The sequence below is a fragment of the Parasteatoda tepidariorum genome, chromosome 8, assembly GCF_982258835.1.
Source record: "Parasteatoda tepidariorum strain Cologne lab strain chromosome 8, Ptep-v5.0, whole genome shotgun sequence".
NCBI lineage: Eukaryota > Metazoa > Arthropoda > Arachnida > Araneae > Theridiidae > Parasteatoda > Parasteatoda tepidariorum.
In genome coordinates, this window is record NC_141762.1 from 89334468 (window position 1) to 89349891 (window position 15424).

Genomic DNA, 15424 nt, shown 5'->3' on the forward strand with positions numbered 1-15424 from the left:
TGGCATCAAAATCATTTATTCAGTTAAGTTCACCTTTAAGTTTTTTAGTTTTTACTAAATATGTGGTAATAAGAACTATAGCTTTGAAAACCAGTATTTCAGCGAAACCGTTATTATATGAAAGGAAAAATTGTCACGTGAATGGTTTAAATACCGTAAATTTTGTTTTTATTACCAGAATTCCGTTTTTTCTTTCCTCCTTTTTTTTAAAAATTTTTTTTACCAGAAATGTCATTGCAGTACGGCAGTTTCATCAGATTACCATAATTTATTATTATTATTTTATAATTATAGTTATTATTATTATTATTTTATAATTATAGTTATTATTATTATTATTTTATAATTATAGTTATTATTATTATTATTTTATAATTATAGTTATTATTATTATTATTTTATAATTATATTTAAATAATCCTAAATAAATGATAAATGGGATTTAATATATAAACTATATATTTTGTAGGTATAGCAAAAAAAATTTTTTTCCTGATACCTTTAATTAGTTTTAATTATATTTAGTTTAAAAACAGTTTGATTAATTTCTTATATGTTCAAATACATTGGTATAAAGTATCAAATTTGATTTTTTTCTTCATTTTTATAGTATTTTTTATTTTATTAACGTGGAATTCTGCATTGAATTTATATTCAAATTATCTATCTTCTAATACGATGGAGGTATTTCTTGAAATATTAACATTTAATTTATTAATTTGGAAAGAATATCGATAACGATACAAAATAATAAAAGATAATATGTTTCATTAAGGATTGATATTGTCAGTAATAAATCGCTGTCAGGAAAATGCAATTTCTGAAATTGAGTGGTCATAAAAATATTAAAAAATAATACTGTTCCCCTGCTTATCTCCCATTCCGTCATTTTTTTCCAAGTAATCAATAACATTTCTTTGTAACATATTTTGTATGTAATTTATTATATTAGAGTTCGGTGAAAAATTAAATAAATATAAAATAAGTAAAAGCTTTCCTGATTTGCTGAACAATAGAATGCTTACATTTTCCTAGTCGATAAAAATTGTTTTTTTAATTTATTTAAATACTGCAAAATTGGCGCTAAATTGAGAAATGTCAGAAATGATATATTTCGCCTGTATATTTGATCATGCAGAATAGTGGAAAAAGTGTAAAGAAAACACAATGAAAGCAACCTTATATTTTTAAAGATATGATATTTACTTCAAATTTCTGTAAACCATTTACAGAAATTTACGACCGCGAAACTATTACTGAAGCTGTAGTTTTCGATGAAAATGTGTCATTTTATTTGTTATTAGTCCTAACTACTTTGCACACGTTGGAGTCGGAATGCATGAAACAGCAGTTGCAGAACAAACAAAAAATATATAAATAGGGGGTATGGTCCCCTCTTACAGATAAGCAGGTCTTGCAGCATGATTTCATACTTGAAATAAGGCAGTTTATCATTTCCTGTTTCAATTTCATACCTTCTGACTCCAAAGAGTGTCACGCACGATCACGTGTGTGCATTACAATTGTTGAATGGTTATTTGCTTTGTATTGTATCAATGTATCGAATTTCATTCAAATCTGTCCACTAATTCTAGAGATAATCGACAAAGTCTGCAAATTCCCTTAATTTCTTACACCAGTGTAATATAAACGTAAGCAAGGCGCATTAGTCCATAATTAAAAGTTTATCAATCTATGCAAAATACATCTTTCAACAATTGATGGGATACATTTGCAAAAATTACGTGTTTATCTATACCTAAAATATTTGACATAATTGTAAACTTATCTATTTGTAAGATATATCATTTGTTATTTTAATCATAAATACTGATGGTGAGTAATCACTTGAGGGTACTCACTTGGGAAGGGATGTGTTGGGTGGGAGATCGATGTAACACCTCTGACGCAGTAGGCCAGCCCACAGCTGTACTCCCACGATGCCGAAGATGAAGAAAACAAAGAAACATAGAAGAAGGACATTACCCAACATCGGGAGTGTGTCCAGCAAGAGCATCACTAATATCCTCATACCTGCAAAGAATACACATGCATTATCATAGAGGACTGTATAAAATATATTTATATATTGTCTGCAACTAGTGTACGGTGTCCAACAAGAATATCACTAATATCCTCATGCCTGCAAAGAATACATTTATAATGCATTATCATAGAGAACTGTAGAAAATATATTTATATATTGTCTGCAACTAGTGCATTGTGTCCAACAAGAACATGACTAATATCCTCATGCCTGCAAAGAATACATTTGTAATGCATTATCATAGAGAACTGTAGAAAGTATATTTATATATTGTCTGCAGAAAATATAAGTTATACACTATTCGGACACCGTGTATCCGGTTCGGACTTAGCGTGCCATGACGCACATATTAATGTGATGCTGGTTCTCCTTATGCATCGATGACAGCCTGCACACGTCTGGGAAGACTTTCCACCAGTTTTTGATAGGTGGACATAAGGAATTGACTTCCATCACAACTGAAGTGAGTGCTTGTAGTGAGGAAGGTCGATTTGGCTGACTACGTAATCTGAACTCTAATTCGTTCCAAAAGTGTTCGATGGGATTTAGATCAGGCCATTTGAAGGGCCAGGCCAGTTTTTGAACACACATTTCGTCAAACAAAGTCTGCGCAAGCCTCCATGTGTGAATGGAGCAGTTATCCTGCTGGAAGAAAAATTGGCCGAAATATTGCCATAGAGCAGAATTCTCCAGAATATCCACATATATCTTATAATTCATGTTTCCAACCACAGGAACTAACGAACCTAGGCCGAACCACGAGAAAGACCTCCACACCATTATACTTTCACCACCATAACAACCGGATGTCGGGATACTTTTGGCCAGATAGTGTATGTAAGTTCTACAATATACAAATTATTTAATGGCTAATCATAAATGTGCATATAACTCTGAAATACTATGAAAAGATAAAAGCACTTGAAATTAAAGTAGCAATTTTTAAGGAAGAACCTACAGTTTTGAAAAAAAATAGCGAGTAAAAAGTATAAATGAAGGCATAGGTACAAAACATAAGAAAGTAATTTTTTTAACCCCTTAACGATCGGTTTATTTTCAAGAAAGCGGTCATAAAAACGCCTATTTTGCCAAATACACTTATTTGATTAGTGTTGACATCTAGTTTAAAATAAACTAACTATCTACAATTACCTTAAAAGAATCCTGGTTCTGCCATCTAGTGTGCAAAATGAGAAATATAATGTTTTCCAGGCAAAAGAAATGAATTAGTTTTATTCTTATTGACGCGATACTACTGAACGTTCCAGCCCAGAAATTTCACGGGAGCGAGAAATAGAGGGCGAAATCTCACAACGTCATTTTCACGGGAAAGAGAAGGAAGGGTTAAATACCTGAATACAAAACTTAAACTTAAAAAATACTAGAATTTTCTTTAAAATATGACAAAACTAAAAGCATTCTGTTTGTCAAAGTCTGTTGGTCCAAAATAAATTTGTTTATTTAAAAATAAAATCAAATAATGACTAATTTGGAATAAGTGAAATATTTCTTTAAACAACAGAATTGAAAGAATAACAACAATGTCAGAATTTTCGAGCACTTTGCACCATAGTTTGAATTTGCTGCTACCATAATATAGTATTTTGTTAAACTATATTATTTTACTTCTTAAACTCATTCGATTAAAATATTTGGTATTCGATTAAAATAGTTGGTATTCGATTTAAAAATTTGATATTAGATGTAAATATTCGATGTATGACATCCGAATTTCTCAATATCATGAAATATTTAGTCTCTCGTCATGGTATTGTTATCTCTCTGAATATTATTACTGTATTACGGAACGTATGTGGAATAAGTGATAATCCCTATGAAAAAGATGAATAAACACGTTTGGGAAAAAATTGGACGAAGCTTCAATTCTTAGTAAAAGAAAGACGAATTACCTAATGAAATAAATTTTATTCAACGATAAGCTGAAAAATAATAAAATTAAATTGTTAAAAAATATAGTAACATTATTTTTTGAAATCAAGAAATGAAATGAATTTGAATGGATATTCAGAAATCAAGACATTTTTCTTCGATTTCGTGAAAAAATGCTAAGAGCGAAAATTTCGTCGAAGTGTCGAAATAACTATCGTCACTTCCTCGAAGAAATGAATTTCATCAATTATCGGGTTATTATATTCTGAATAATTTGATAAAGAGCATTTTCTATTTTAGAAGTATATAATATTTTTTTTTCATAGAAATGTTATTAAAAATTAAAAAAAGAACCCCAGAATTATGTATTTATCAAATTGTTTTTTTTTAATAAATAAAACTCTTTGAGAAAGGAATTTAATAATTGGTTAAACAATAGTTTTGTTTACTGTTTGCAGCTACCATTTTATAGAACACTTTCGTAATTTAATTTCGAAACATTTTATACGCTATAAAAATGAGAAGCTTTTCGAAATAAATTTCTGTGTTATTTTTTTTTCCAATAATATTTCACTGTCAATATACAATCTTATTTCAAAAGTAATTCTAGTAGCAATTTCCTACGTTATTTTCTACTTCAGAACTATATAAAAACCTTTTAGTCTGATTTGATAAATATAAAAAAAAGTAGAAAAATGCTTAGTTTACAGATATTAAAAATGCGACTCTTTTTGAACGAAACTAAAGTTGGCAACATTTTGATTAAAACTTACTTTCAAAAGTAGATCCAAAACTGTTATGATTCTTTCTTGTTTATTCTTTTATTGTCGAGAAAACAATTTTTTACTCCTAAGATGTTAGCTACCAAATGAATTGTTATTTTCGCCTTAAGTTGTTTCGTTTTAATTTAACTGAGAGAAGGGTATGTCAAATTACATATTTCTATCATCATTATGCAGCTTTTTCATACAATAGAATAATTGCTCACTTTGAAGAAATTAATAATGCTTATTTAGTTATCCTATTTCATTGAAAAAAGCTTGTTTAGATGGTTATTTCAGATATATATATTAGAAATTAAGTTTTTTAAATACTTTCTTGTTTTCGGTTTGCTTTCTTGTTTTTTTTTTATATGTTTGAGTTAAACTTACTACCTAGCGTTATATATTGTTGCCTGGAGTATCTTTTGCCTTTATTATTTTGAGGTAAAATTGTTAAAAGAGTAATGTGCATACTTTTTTAATTTTCGTATTTTACTAGTATTTTAAGGATATATAAAAAAAAGGTGGTCATTATAGAATATTTTATAGAATGCATGATTCTTGGACATATTTGCTTATTTATTAAAATTCAATTTTATATAAGAATTATACAGTTCTTACGTGCCATTTATGTAGCTGTTACTGTACCATTGATGTGCTGTTTGGATTAAGTCTAATAGTATAACCTCTTACTTAAATATTACTTAAAAGACACTTCATTAAGAAGGCATCTTTTAGGCAATAACATTAATCACAGAGAGAGAAAGAGTTAGGATGAAGTGCTTTTCGAGCAAATATTAAGATTAAATATTAACACAGCTCATATAACATGTCAACCTAAATGCATGTTCACCATTTCTTTCATCTAACAAACGAAATTATAATTCAAAGTAGCTCTCGGGATATATTTTATTCCAGGGCTATAAACCGCGCAAGATAAATGGAGAACTTTTTTCTGGCATAACAATTTATACCTAGCTTTATTTTTCTACGGGGAGCGGTTTACATTCCTTCTGTTTAGTATTCAGAACAGGTGAAAAAAAATTCGTTCTTCCTCTATTTTATTTATTTATTTTTCAGTCTATTTTTCGTACCTTCATATTTTATTTTCGTTCGGGTAAGTTTGCTGGCTTTAAAAAAAGGATGTGAGCATGCTAATTTACAGAAAATTGTAAATAATATGGGGTAAAAAAAGGGGAAAATGCAATACGAGTATTTCATTGCTACTTACTAGAGAGCTTAACAATCTGCTATGGTAAACTAACCAGTGAAGGAACACTTAAGCTTCGCTTGCCTTTTAAAAAATCATATTAAATTCAAAATTCGTAATTTCAGTTAAATGACAGTGTCAACATATTTGTTACTAATTGCAAATTATGTCAAAAAATTGTAGAGAACTTACATAATATTGTTTTAAAGTTTTGGAGGTTCAAATAACAAGTAGTAAGAAGACCAAGTGAAGGAACAGCTCTTACCAGTGAATGAACACCCAGTAAAGGAACACTTAATTTTGGTTATTTTTTTAAGGTTTTTATGAATTTATAAGCCATACAAATAGCTAAAAACAAGCCTATTCTTGAAATTACAACATATAAATACTTGGAAAATGTTAACTTTTTTTTGTAATCATGAATTGAAAATTAAAGTGTCAACATATTAACACATACTGTTCATTCACTGGGAAATCTATGCCTAGTAAGGGAACCTGCCTGTTCCTTCACTGGTTAGAAGTTGTTTTTCGTATTTTTAACATACTTTTGATGCGGAACATCACCAAAGGTACAAGAAAATTAAAGTTTATCTTTTATTTTCATTAACTTAGAAAAAAGCCCAGTAAAGAAACACTTGTTCCTTCACTGTTTTTTCATCGTTTGGTGATCCAGTGAATAAACACCCCCTTATCTCAGTACTTTATTATGCTATGATGCTTTAAAAAAATAAAACTTAACTTCAATAACTATATTTTGAATTCTCCTTTTCACAGTGAGAAAAATAAAACTGTTACATGCCATTAATTCCACTTCAAGCATATAAATACAAGCTCTTACCTTTTAATTTTTTCAAAGAAACAAGGTGTTGCAGAGATAATAACAAATTCAAAATTTTTTCCAGAGAAGTCTATTTGACCAGGTAATCCAAAGCATTGCTAGATGACTTCCTATTGTTTGGCTATTGTTGCCAATCAATCTAAAGAAAAACTATCAAATTCTTATTTTTAATCAATATATATGAAATGTTCCTTCACTGGGTAGTGTTCCTTCACTGGTTGGTTTACCCTACTCACTAAATTTAAAATTTTTAAGCATAAAATGAAATGTGAGACAAATATTGTCAAGAATCTCTTTACTAATGAATAAAAAAATAGGCGTGAAAACATCAAGAAAGATATTTTAAGTGACAGTCTCTTGTTAAATATTTCCAGTAATTTTTGAAGAAATAATTCCGAGTCAAAATTTTCCCTAATGATAAAAAAAAAATATCGCTTTACTATTTATTAATACTGTACTTTTGTTTTCTTTACAATACAAAAGGATACAAAATACATTTTTGAAACTTATTTCATAAAGACTTGTATTCTTTTGTAACGTTATATTATTTAATAAGTATATATATATATATATATATATATATATATATATATATATATATATATATATATATATATATATATATATATATATATATATATATATATATATATATTTCTAAGTACATATTAATCCATATTTTAAATTTCATCTTTTCAATTGTAGTTTTGAAAAGATTCTAAGACTGTTTTTCGAAGTATAGGCCGTCACATGAAGAAACAACGCTCTCCCCCCCCCCCCATTGCCATTTTTATAACTGTCATGATACAGTTATTTATGACAGTTAGATCAAATTTAGCCGGCGCCCTTCATGCTAGTTTTAAAAATAGCACGTATTGTCAATATGAAAATCTTAGATATATATTGACACAGTTTTAAAGAAATAAAAAGCGTTTGCGATATAATATTTCAGTATTTAATACAAATTTATGTAACGTTGTCTTATGTGGGCTCATAAAAATTTGCAAAAATTTAAATTTAATCATTGAGTTTTATAATTTTCATTCAGGGGAAAACATCTCGCCAAATTGGTGTTTTTTTTTAGAAGAAAAAGTTTATTAATTTTTAAAATATTTAACTTATTCACCCATTCTAAAGATCAGATAGTTTATACGCAAATAATTTTTCAGATTATTTTTTATAATTTTTAAATTAATTAATGTGATACGGATAATTTAAAATTACAGCTTTGCTTAGAGTGTAAGGAGCTTAAACTGTGGCTTTTTTTAAAAATTTATTTTCCTAGACTAGAGAGCTTCAAAATCAATATAAAAAAAAAAATCGAGACAAAGAAGTTTTTAATTTCATGGAAACAAAGTAAAATGTCTGAATTGCATGCATTTAAAATTTAACTTAGTTATTTTTTTATAAATGTTGTGATGCTCATTGTTTTGAAATTGAAAAAGTATAAAAAATTTGATCACTGTGGGAAAAAACCGTTTAAAGTTAGTTTCAACATCCCTTGAGGTTCATTACATGAAGAAAAAAAAGAAAAAACTGTTCCTTATCTCGTGTTCTTAAGACAAAAAAAAGCATATTTTTTATCATTTAATTGAAAATTGATAGTACTATTTTTGAACAATAAAAAATAGTAAAACTTGGTACTCGGAATGGTTTAAATTAGTTGTTTTTATTTAATTCTCTTCTTCATTTTATTTAATTTTCCTTTACTGAACGATTTATATTTTATTTCATTTTCAATATTTATTTTTTAAATTTAATTTAATTTTCCATCATGATTTAGCGTTACATTTTTAAATTCAAATTCAACAGTACTCAAAAGGGAAGAAACATATCTTCAAAGATAAATATTTTAAAGATAAGTATTTAAAAAAATTGTTATCGTATTCATTGTTGAATGTAGAGCAACTGCTAACTATTTTTTTTCTAGAAATATTGTATTATATTTCCAAATTTTTTTTGTATACTAAGAATGAGATTGTGAAGTATCTTTACTGCAACTTAGGAATAAAAAGTTCTTCTCGTTTAAGAAGGTATACACTAATAAGAAATGTATTTACTTTAATATGTTATATTTATTTTAATATTTTATATATATTCTGTATTTAATTATATGTTCGAGTATATTTTGTTTTCTTTTTAATATTTTTAACAATTTTAATGCATATTTATAGGACCGCGTAAGGTAATATAAGACAATTAAATTTCGAATAATAATATTTAGTGTCTTTCAATATTAACAAAAATAGTTAAGACTGCAGACGCTACTGTTTTGGGTGTTCAACTTATCATTAAATTTTGTTTCATTGCGTAAAAGTCCCGCAGTGTACTGATCGTAAAGACACGGTTCCCAGTAGAACACTGAAATCAAGCATCACTGGCTGCGGTCAGTAAGTGGGTAGGTGACCACTTTGATCAGCCTGAGTAGGGACCGAGGGTGTGGGGTATCGGTCCTTATTAAACTGTGCATCCGTAAAGCGTTCGACTTCGTGCACAGGTCGTCGGACTACGAAGGGAGAGCCGTCCCCTCTGCAGAGGAACAAGACTGTGATGGTCATGTTTCCGGATAATCCTCAGGGATGTTTCCCAGACCGTCGCCAATAGCCCAATGTGCGGCTCTAGTGCGGTGCAAATAAAGTACCTACCTTTCTTGCGTAAAAACTAGAAACTTAAAAATACAAAGTCGCATAGAAAATGTACTGGAAGAAAAAAATGAACATTTGATGATTAGTTTAAAAATTGTTTACTGTCTAACTTGTGAAAATTCTCTTTGCTGTACAAAATATATAAAACTTCGAAACTTACGATAGGATGTAGGAAAAAGTCAATAAAAATATATCGACAATAATTAAGGCATTTATGCCTTTATGTTATGTACATGCTTTTTTGTTGACATCTAAAATATAGTTCATTAAACTGATACTTATGTTCAAGACGTTCTGAAATTCTCAACTGAGTAAGAAAGCGTTTGGTTATGTTCTTATTAAAAAAGAAAATCTGTAATAAGATTAACCATTCTGTTAAAAAAAAAGAAAGAAAAAAGGAAAGAAAATAGGATTTATCTTTCTGGAATGTGCGTTAAAATGCAGTTGTGAATACAAAGTATATAATTTATCTTTCAGGATGACGTTATAAAAACCAATAATCATATTCCATAATAGGAAAGATTTAAAATAACCAGTACCACTAAAAAATAACCTTTATCTATGCTTTTTTTGAAAATGCACTTGGCGTGAAATTATCGTGAAATATTCCGTAAAGAGTACAAAACTAGGAATCCAATACTTTTCATAGAGTCGTTTTTGAATAATTTAAAGATCTTTTCAAAATAAAAGCAATTTCAGGACGCTTTTAAGAAGTTTATTTAACATTCAGTGAACTTAAAATGTTGTTCCATTAGAATAAAATATCCCTTTTAATTCATAAATACTATTATTTCGTGATAGAAAAGGATGATGAAATAATGGGAAAGAAAAATAAATGAATGGGCATTAAAAAGTTTTTTTTAAAAAATCGACGAATTGATGAATACAGTTGTTTTGTACAATAAAAGAGCTTTTGAATTACTGAATTGATTACTTAATATCGAACCAAAATGGTTATTTCAAGAAATATTATTATTCAGCATTTGGAAACTTTATAAGATTCCTTTTATTCGATTAAATAAATCATCTACAACAAAATCGGAGAAATTTTCTATCACTTTATCAAACAATTAGAAGAAAATCCTGATTAAAATTTTGAGCAAAAGTACTTAAATTGCTTACAGTATTTTTATTTTTCATAAATTCCAATTCTCTCTATAAATTCCAGAACTATTTTCATGGATTCTAATATTCTTCATATTTTCATAAATACCGATGTTATTTTCATAAATTCGAACATCATTTTCATAAATTTCAATATTCTCCATAACTTTCTGTTTTCCAACATTGTTTTCATAAATTTCAATTCGAATAAAGTTTAATATTCACCGTTTATCAAACTTATTGGGTTAAAAGAGATTATTGGGTTTTTAAGAAAATTTCAAGTTAAGGAGAACAATAATTTACTGTCATAATAAGTTAAAAGAGCATTTTAGATTTATCAAAAACTTTTTGCCTATTACAGTTGTATCTATATTATTATTATTACTACTTCATTCCTATTATTATTTTCATATTACAGTTGTCTGTAGCTTAGTTGAATCAAACATTTTATTTTATTTGCTTCGAAATTCCTCAGTATATCATTGGTTACTATGCACTGAGAAAAAAATAGTAAAATTATTAGAATATCGTATAATTTACAGTGTTTATGGTTCTATGGGAACACCGAAGAGCTTTGGTAGTGATTTTGGTAAAATTAAAAATAAAATATGGTTTCATAATATGTCATAAAGCTAGTTGATTGCGGTAAAATTTGTTAACTTTATGATGCTAACTTGGTATAAAAACCTTTTATTCGATTAAATTTACTTTTCACTTTTGTATATTTTACTAAATATGAAGTAATAAGAGCTATGACTTTGAAAACCAGAAATTCAAGTACACCGTTACCATATGAACAGAAAGAATTTTCAAATGAATGGATGAAATGACGTATATTCTGGTCGATTAACCAGAATTATGACTTTTACGGTAATTTTACCAATAATATTTTTCCTTCTTGCTGTTTGGATTTTTGTTTATAATACTTTTTTTATTCAATTCAAAAATTGGTGAAATTAATTTTAATTCCGTAAAGGTAATTGCAATATGATTTTAACATTTACTTTCTTAAAAACTCACATTGTGCAATAGCGAATCAAACGTGTGCCAAATCACGCTCGTATAACGATCGCGCTTTCTGAAAGGTTAATTAGTACATTAGTAAATAAATATTTTGTTGTACTGCTTTACTATTTCTAGATTCGAAGAAGTTGCATATTAAAGCAAAAAACAACGCGAATAAATCACAAGTAAAATTCAGAAATTGACAGAATACAATTCCGTTTCATAAACAAGAATGTTCCTGTTTAAACTCAAAATGACAGTAAGAAAGTAAAGAGTTAAACACGTGCAAACTTATTTTAACCAGGGAAAGTAGGAATTAGGGGAAAAGTAAGAAAGATACGCATGTGATTCGCGTAGAAACCCCAGAGAGTAGAAAATTAAAGTCGAATATATATATATATATATATATATATATATATATATATATATATATATATATATATATATATATATATATATATATATATATATATATATATATATATATATATATATATATATATATATATATATATATATATATATATATATATATATATATATATATATATATATATATATATATATATTGAACAATAATTTTATGGATCACATAGATTAATTGATTAACTCTGAGTTTCCTAACTGGTGAAAGTTTTAGAAGTTTATTCATAATAGTTTATTCTTAATTAGATAATTTTTTCAGCAATTAAAACTGAATTTGAAGTAAAGTAATTATTCTTTCTAAGGTTTTCTTGTAATGAGTCTAGTTATGGCTCATCATAAATGATGCTCGTTAGAATAGACTTTTAATGGGTGTATGAAATTCTTTTAAGACTTTTCATTTTCTTTTTAAGGTGCATAATTGTAATTACTTTGATGAACAATGCAGAACGAAACAACTCTAATTTTTGCATTACTCGTTTTTAGTTGCTCATAAGATTAGTTTTTTAATAGGGAAAAAAATACTTCAGCGGGACTCTATTATTTTTATTCTCTGATAAGAATTAAAGACTAAAAAGTCACTTTTTGTTATACAATTTTTGTGCCATTATTGATGCATATCTTGTAGTTTTTCAGTCATGGAAACACTTAGTCACTTTGCTCAGTCTAACTATTAAACAATCATAGTAGCTCTTTTCAAACTTTTATTCTGAGTGTCAAATAACAATAGTATGAATACTTGTTCTAAAATAACACATACAACAGGTTTTAATCTTTTCTTTCTTCCATTACTTTGTTTTCCATGATGGTAAATTGCCAAACATTTTGAGACACTGTTTTAATGCATGTGTTTTAGGTAATTGTAACATTTTGCTCAGTCTTACTTATTAAATAATCAAACTTGTTATTTTGAAATCGATATTCGGGGGTTAAATATCAGCAGTAAAAAAATAATTGTTCCAAAGTAACAGATACAACTGGTTTAAATCTTTTGTTTCTTCCATTTCTTTGTTCGGTATGATGGTAAAGTATGTTTGCCAAGCATCTTGAGACACTGTTTTGATTCATGTGTTTTAGGTAATTGTAACATTTTGCTCAGTCTTACTTATTAAAGGATCAAACTTGTTATTTTGAAATCGATATTCGGGGGTTAAATATCAGCAGTAAAAAAATAATTGTTCCAAAGTAACAGATACAACTGGTTTAAATCTTTTGTTTCTTCCATTTCTTTGTTCGGTATGATGGTAAAGTATGTTTGCCAAGCATCTTGAGACACTGTTTTGATTCATGTGTTTTAGGTAATTGTAACATTTTGCTCAGTCTTACTTATTAAAGGATCAAACTTGTTATTTTGAAATCGATATTCGGGGGTTAAATATCAGCAGTAAAAAAATAATTGTTCCAAAATAACAGATACAACTGGTTTAAATCTTTTGTTTCTTCCATTTCTTTGCTCGTTATGATGGTAAAATGTGTTTGCCCAACATTTTGAGACACTGTTTTGATTCATGTGTTTTAGGTAATTGTAACATTTTGCTCAGTCTTACTTATTAAAGGATCAAACAAGTTATTTTAAAATTGTTATTCGGCGGTTAAATAACAACAGTAAAAAATAATCGTTCCAAAATAACAGATACAACTGCTTTTAATCTTTTGTTTCTTCCATTTCTTTGTTCGGTATGAAGGTAAAATATGTTTGCTCAACATTTTGAGACACTGTTTTGATTCATGTGTTTTAGGTAATTGTAACATTTTGCTCAGTCTTACTTATTAAAGGATCAAACTAGTTATTTTGAAATCGTTATTCTGGGGGTTAAATAACTACAGTAATAAATAACCGTTCTAAAATAACAGATAAAAATGGTTTTAATTGCTTCCTTCTTCTCGTTAAATTATTCGTCATGATGGTAAAGTATGTTAGCACGAACTTTTGAGACACTATTTTTCTGTTGTGTTATAACACCAGCAGCATAAAAAGACATTTTCTTTAAGAAATAACAACTGTCAATTTGCAGGGTCTCAAAATTATACTGACAGTTTTTAAATACTATATATAATAGGAAAATAGTTTAAGTTAAGAAAAAATTTTGGAGCAAATTCAAGTGACAGAGCAAAATTTTTTTCTCCCACAGTTCTCAGTTTTAATTAAAGTGCTTTTCAATAGATGGCGCTCCATTTTTTCTGTTTTATTTGATGCATGAAAATTTCGTCCCCCGATCACAACAAATTATTGTGGGTAATGGTGGACTTTTCGAAAATATATCTTGGTGTGATTTTCTTTTATTGAAAGAATTAAAAAAATAGGATCAGTTGTTTTTCTTCGATTACTCCTTCGGTTAACTTCTTGCAGGGCCCTCTATTCAAAAAAAAAAAAAAAAAAATCTCCCAGGGAATAAATTTATCTTTCGTAAGTAGCAAGATGTTTTTTAAAATTTTGGTAGTTTTCCTGTGATGAATTTTTAAATACCGTTAGTCTAATTTCAGGCATCCAACTTATGGATTAATAAGGTAACAAAATTGGACATGACTTTTCATTTTCTCTGAACAAACATGCATTATTTTAAGTCACAGAGTTTGTTTTAATCCATGCAATATAAGGGAGAAATGTAGATGCAAATTGGAAAATATTTTTAAACTAATTGGACTAGGAGAGAAGTTGTAAGCTGGGGCCATTAATGTTATTTAAACAATTTTTTCCGCAGAATTTCTGAATTGCTATATTTTGAAATTTGAGTGTTGTTAAATTTTTAATATTTGTATCTGGTTAATCTGTAAGCAAGTTTAACTATCTATTTATAGCAAAAAATATAAAATATCACCATATTGTTTCCTAAAAAGGCACTATCATAGCAAGTCCAAATTCTTCACTGTATAGTGGACATAGTTTCTTTGTAGAATTTAAATACAATTTTTTTGCCGCGTAAGATGTATTCTAATTTTGCTATGAAGAAGGGATATTTATCTCAGAAAAATAAACAAAATCATTTAGGAAAAAATATTTATTATGTAAATCTTATTCTAATGAACATGACCACATTCCAAAATTATAAAATAAAGAAAGAAATTCTCTTATATGGATCAAGAGAATCATAATTGTTCTCTCATCATGAAAAACAGTTAATTAGCGCTTGGGTTGAGGGTCTAAGACCCCAGTCCTTACGCCATGAATTAAAAATTTAAAGTAAGTGAATTGTTCCTAACTGACAGTCTGGATTACGGGAAGAGATCCATGATTGGAGATTTATCGAAAGATAACTTAGCCAAAAATAAAGCCAATCTCAATATAAAATTTGAAAATAATTTGGAGAACGCTAATCGCCAAACAGACTGTGAGAATTAGTAACTGAAACACTTTTGTGGTGAGAAGTAAAGAATGAGGAGTTGTAAATGGATTTTGTTTTCGATTTAGTCGCGATAGTGAATTAATAAGTTTTAAATTTGTATTGAAATAAGAAGTGAGCCTCTACATTGATTGTTAAAAAAGAATAAAATATTTATATT

At 27.9% G+C, this 15424-nt stretch overlaps 1 protein-coding gene across 3 annotated transcripts in view; it reads right to left on the bottom strand.

Annotated features, from left to right (window-relative positions):
- Positions 1–15424, bottom strand: part of LOC107454047 (voltage-dependent T-type calcium channel subunit alpha-1I) — a 383057-nt gene that overhangs the window by 111420 nt on the left and 256213 nt on the right. For all 3 annotated transcript variants that reach the window (XM_087169325.1, XM_087169326.1, XM_087169324.1), the window contains exon 4: positions 1863–2034. In XM_087169325.1, coding sequence (XP_087025451.1) covers positions 1863–2034 — 172 coding nt within the window. The remainder of the gene's footprint in view (positions 1–1862; positions 2035–15424) is intronic.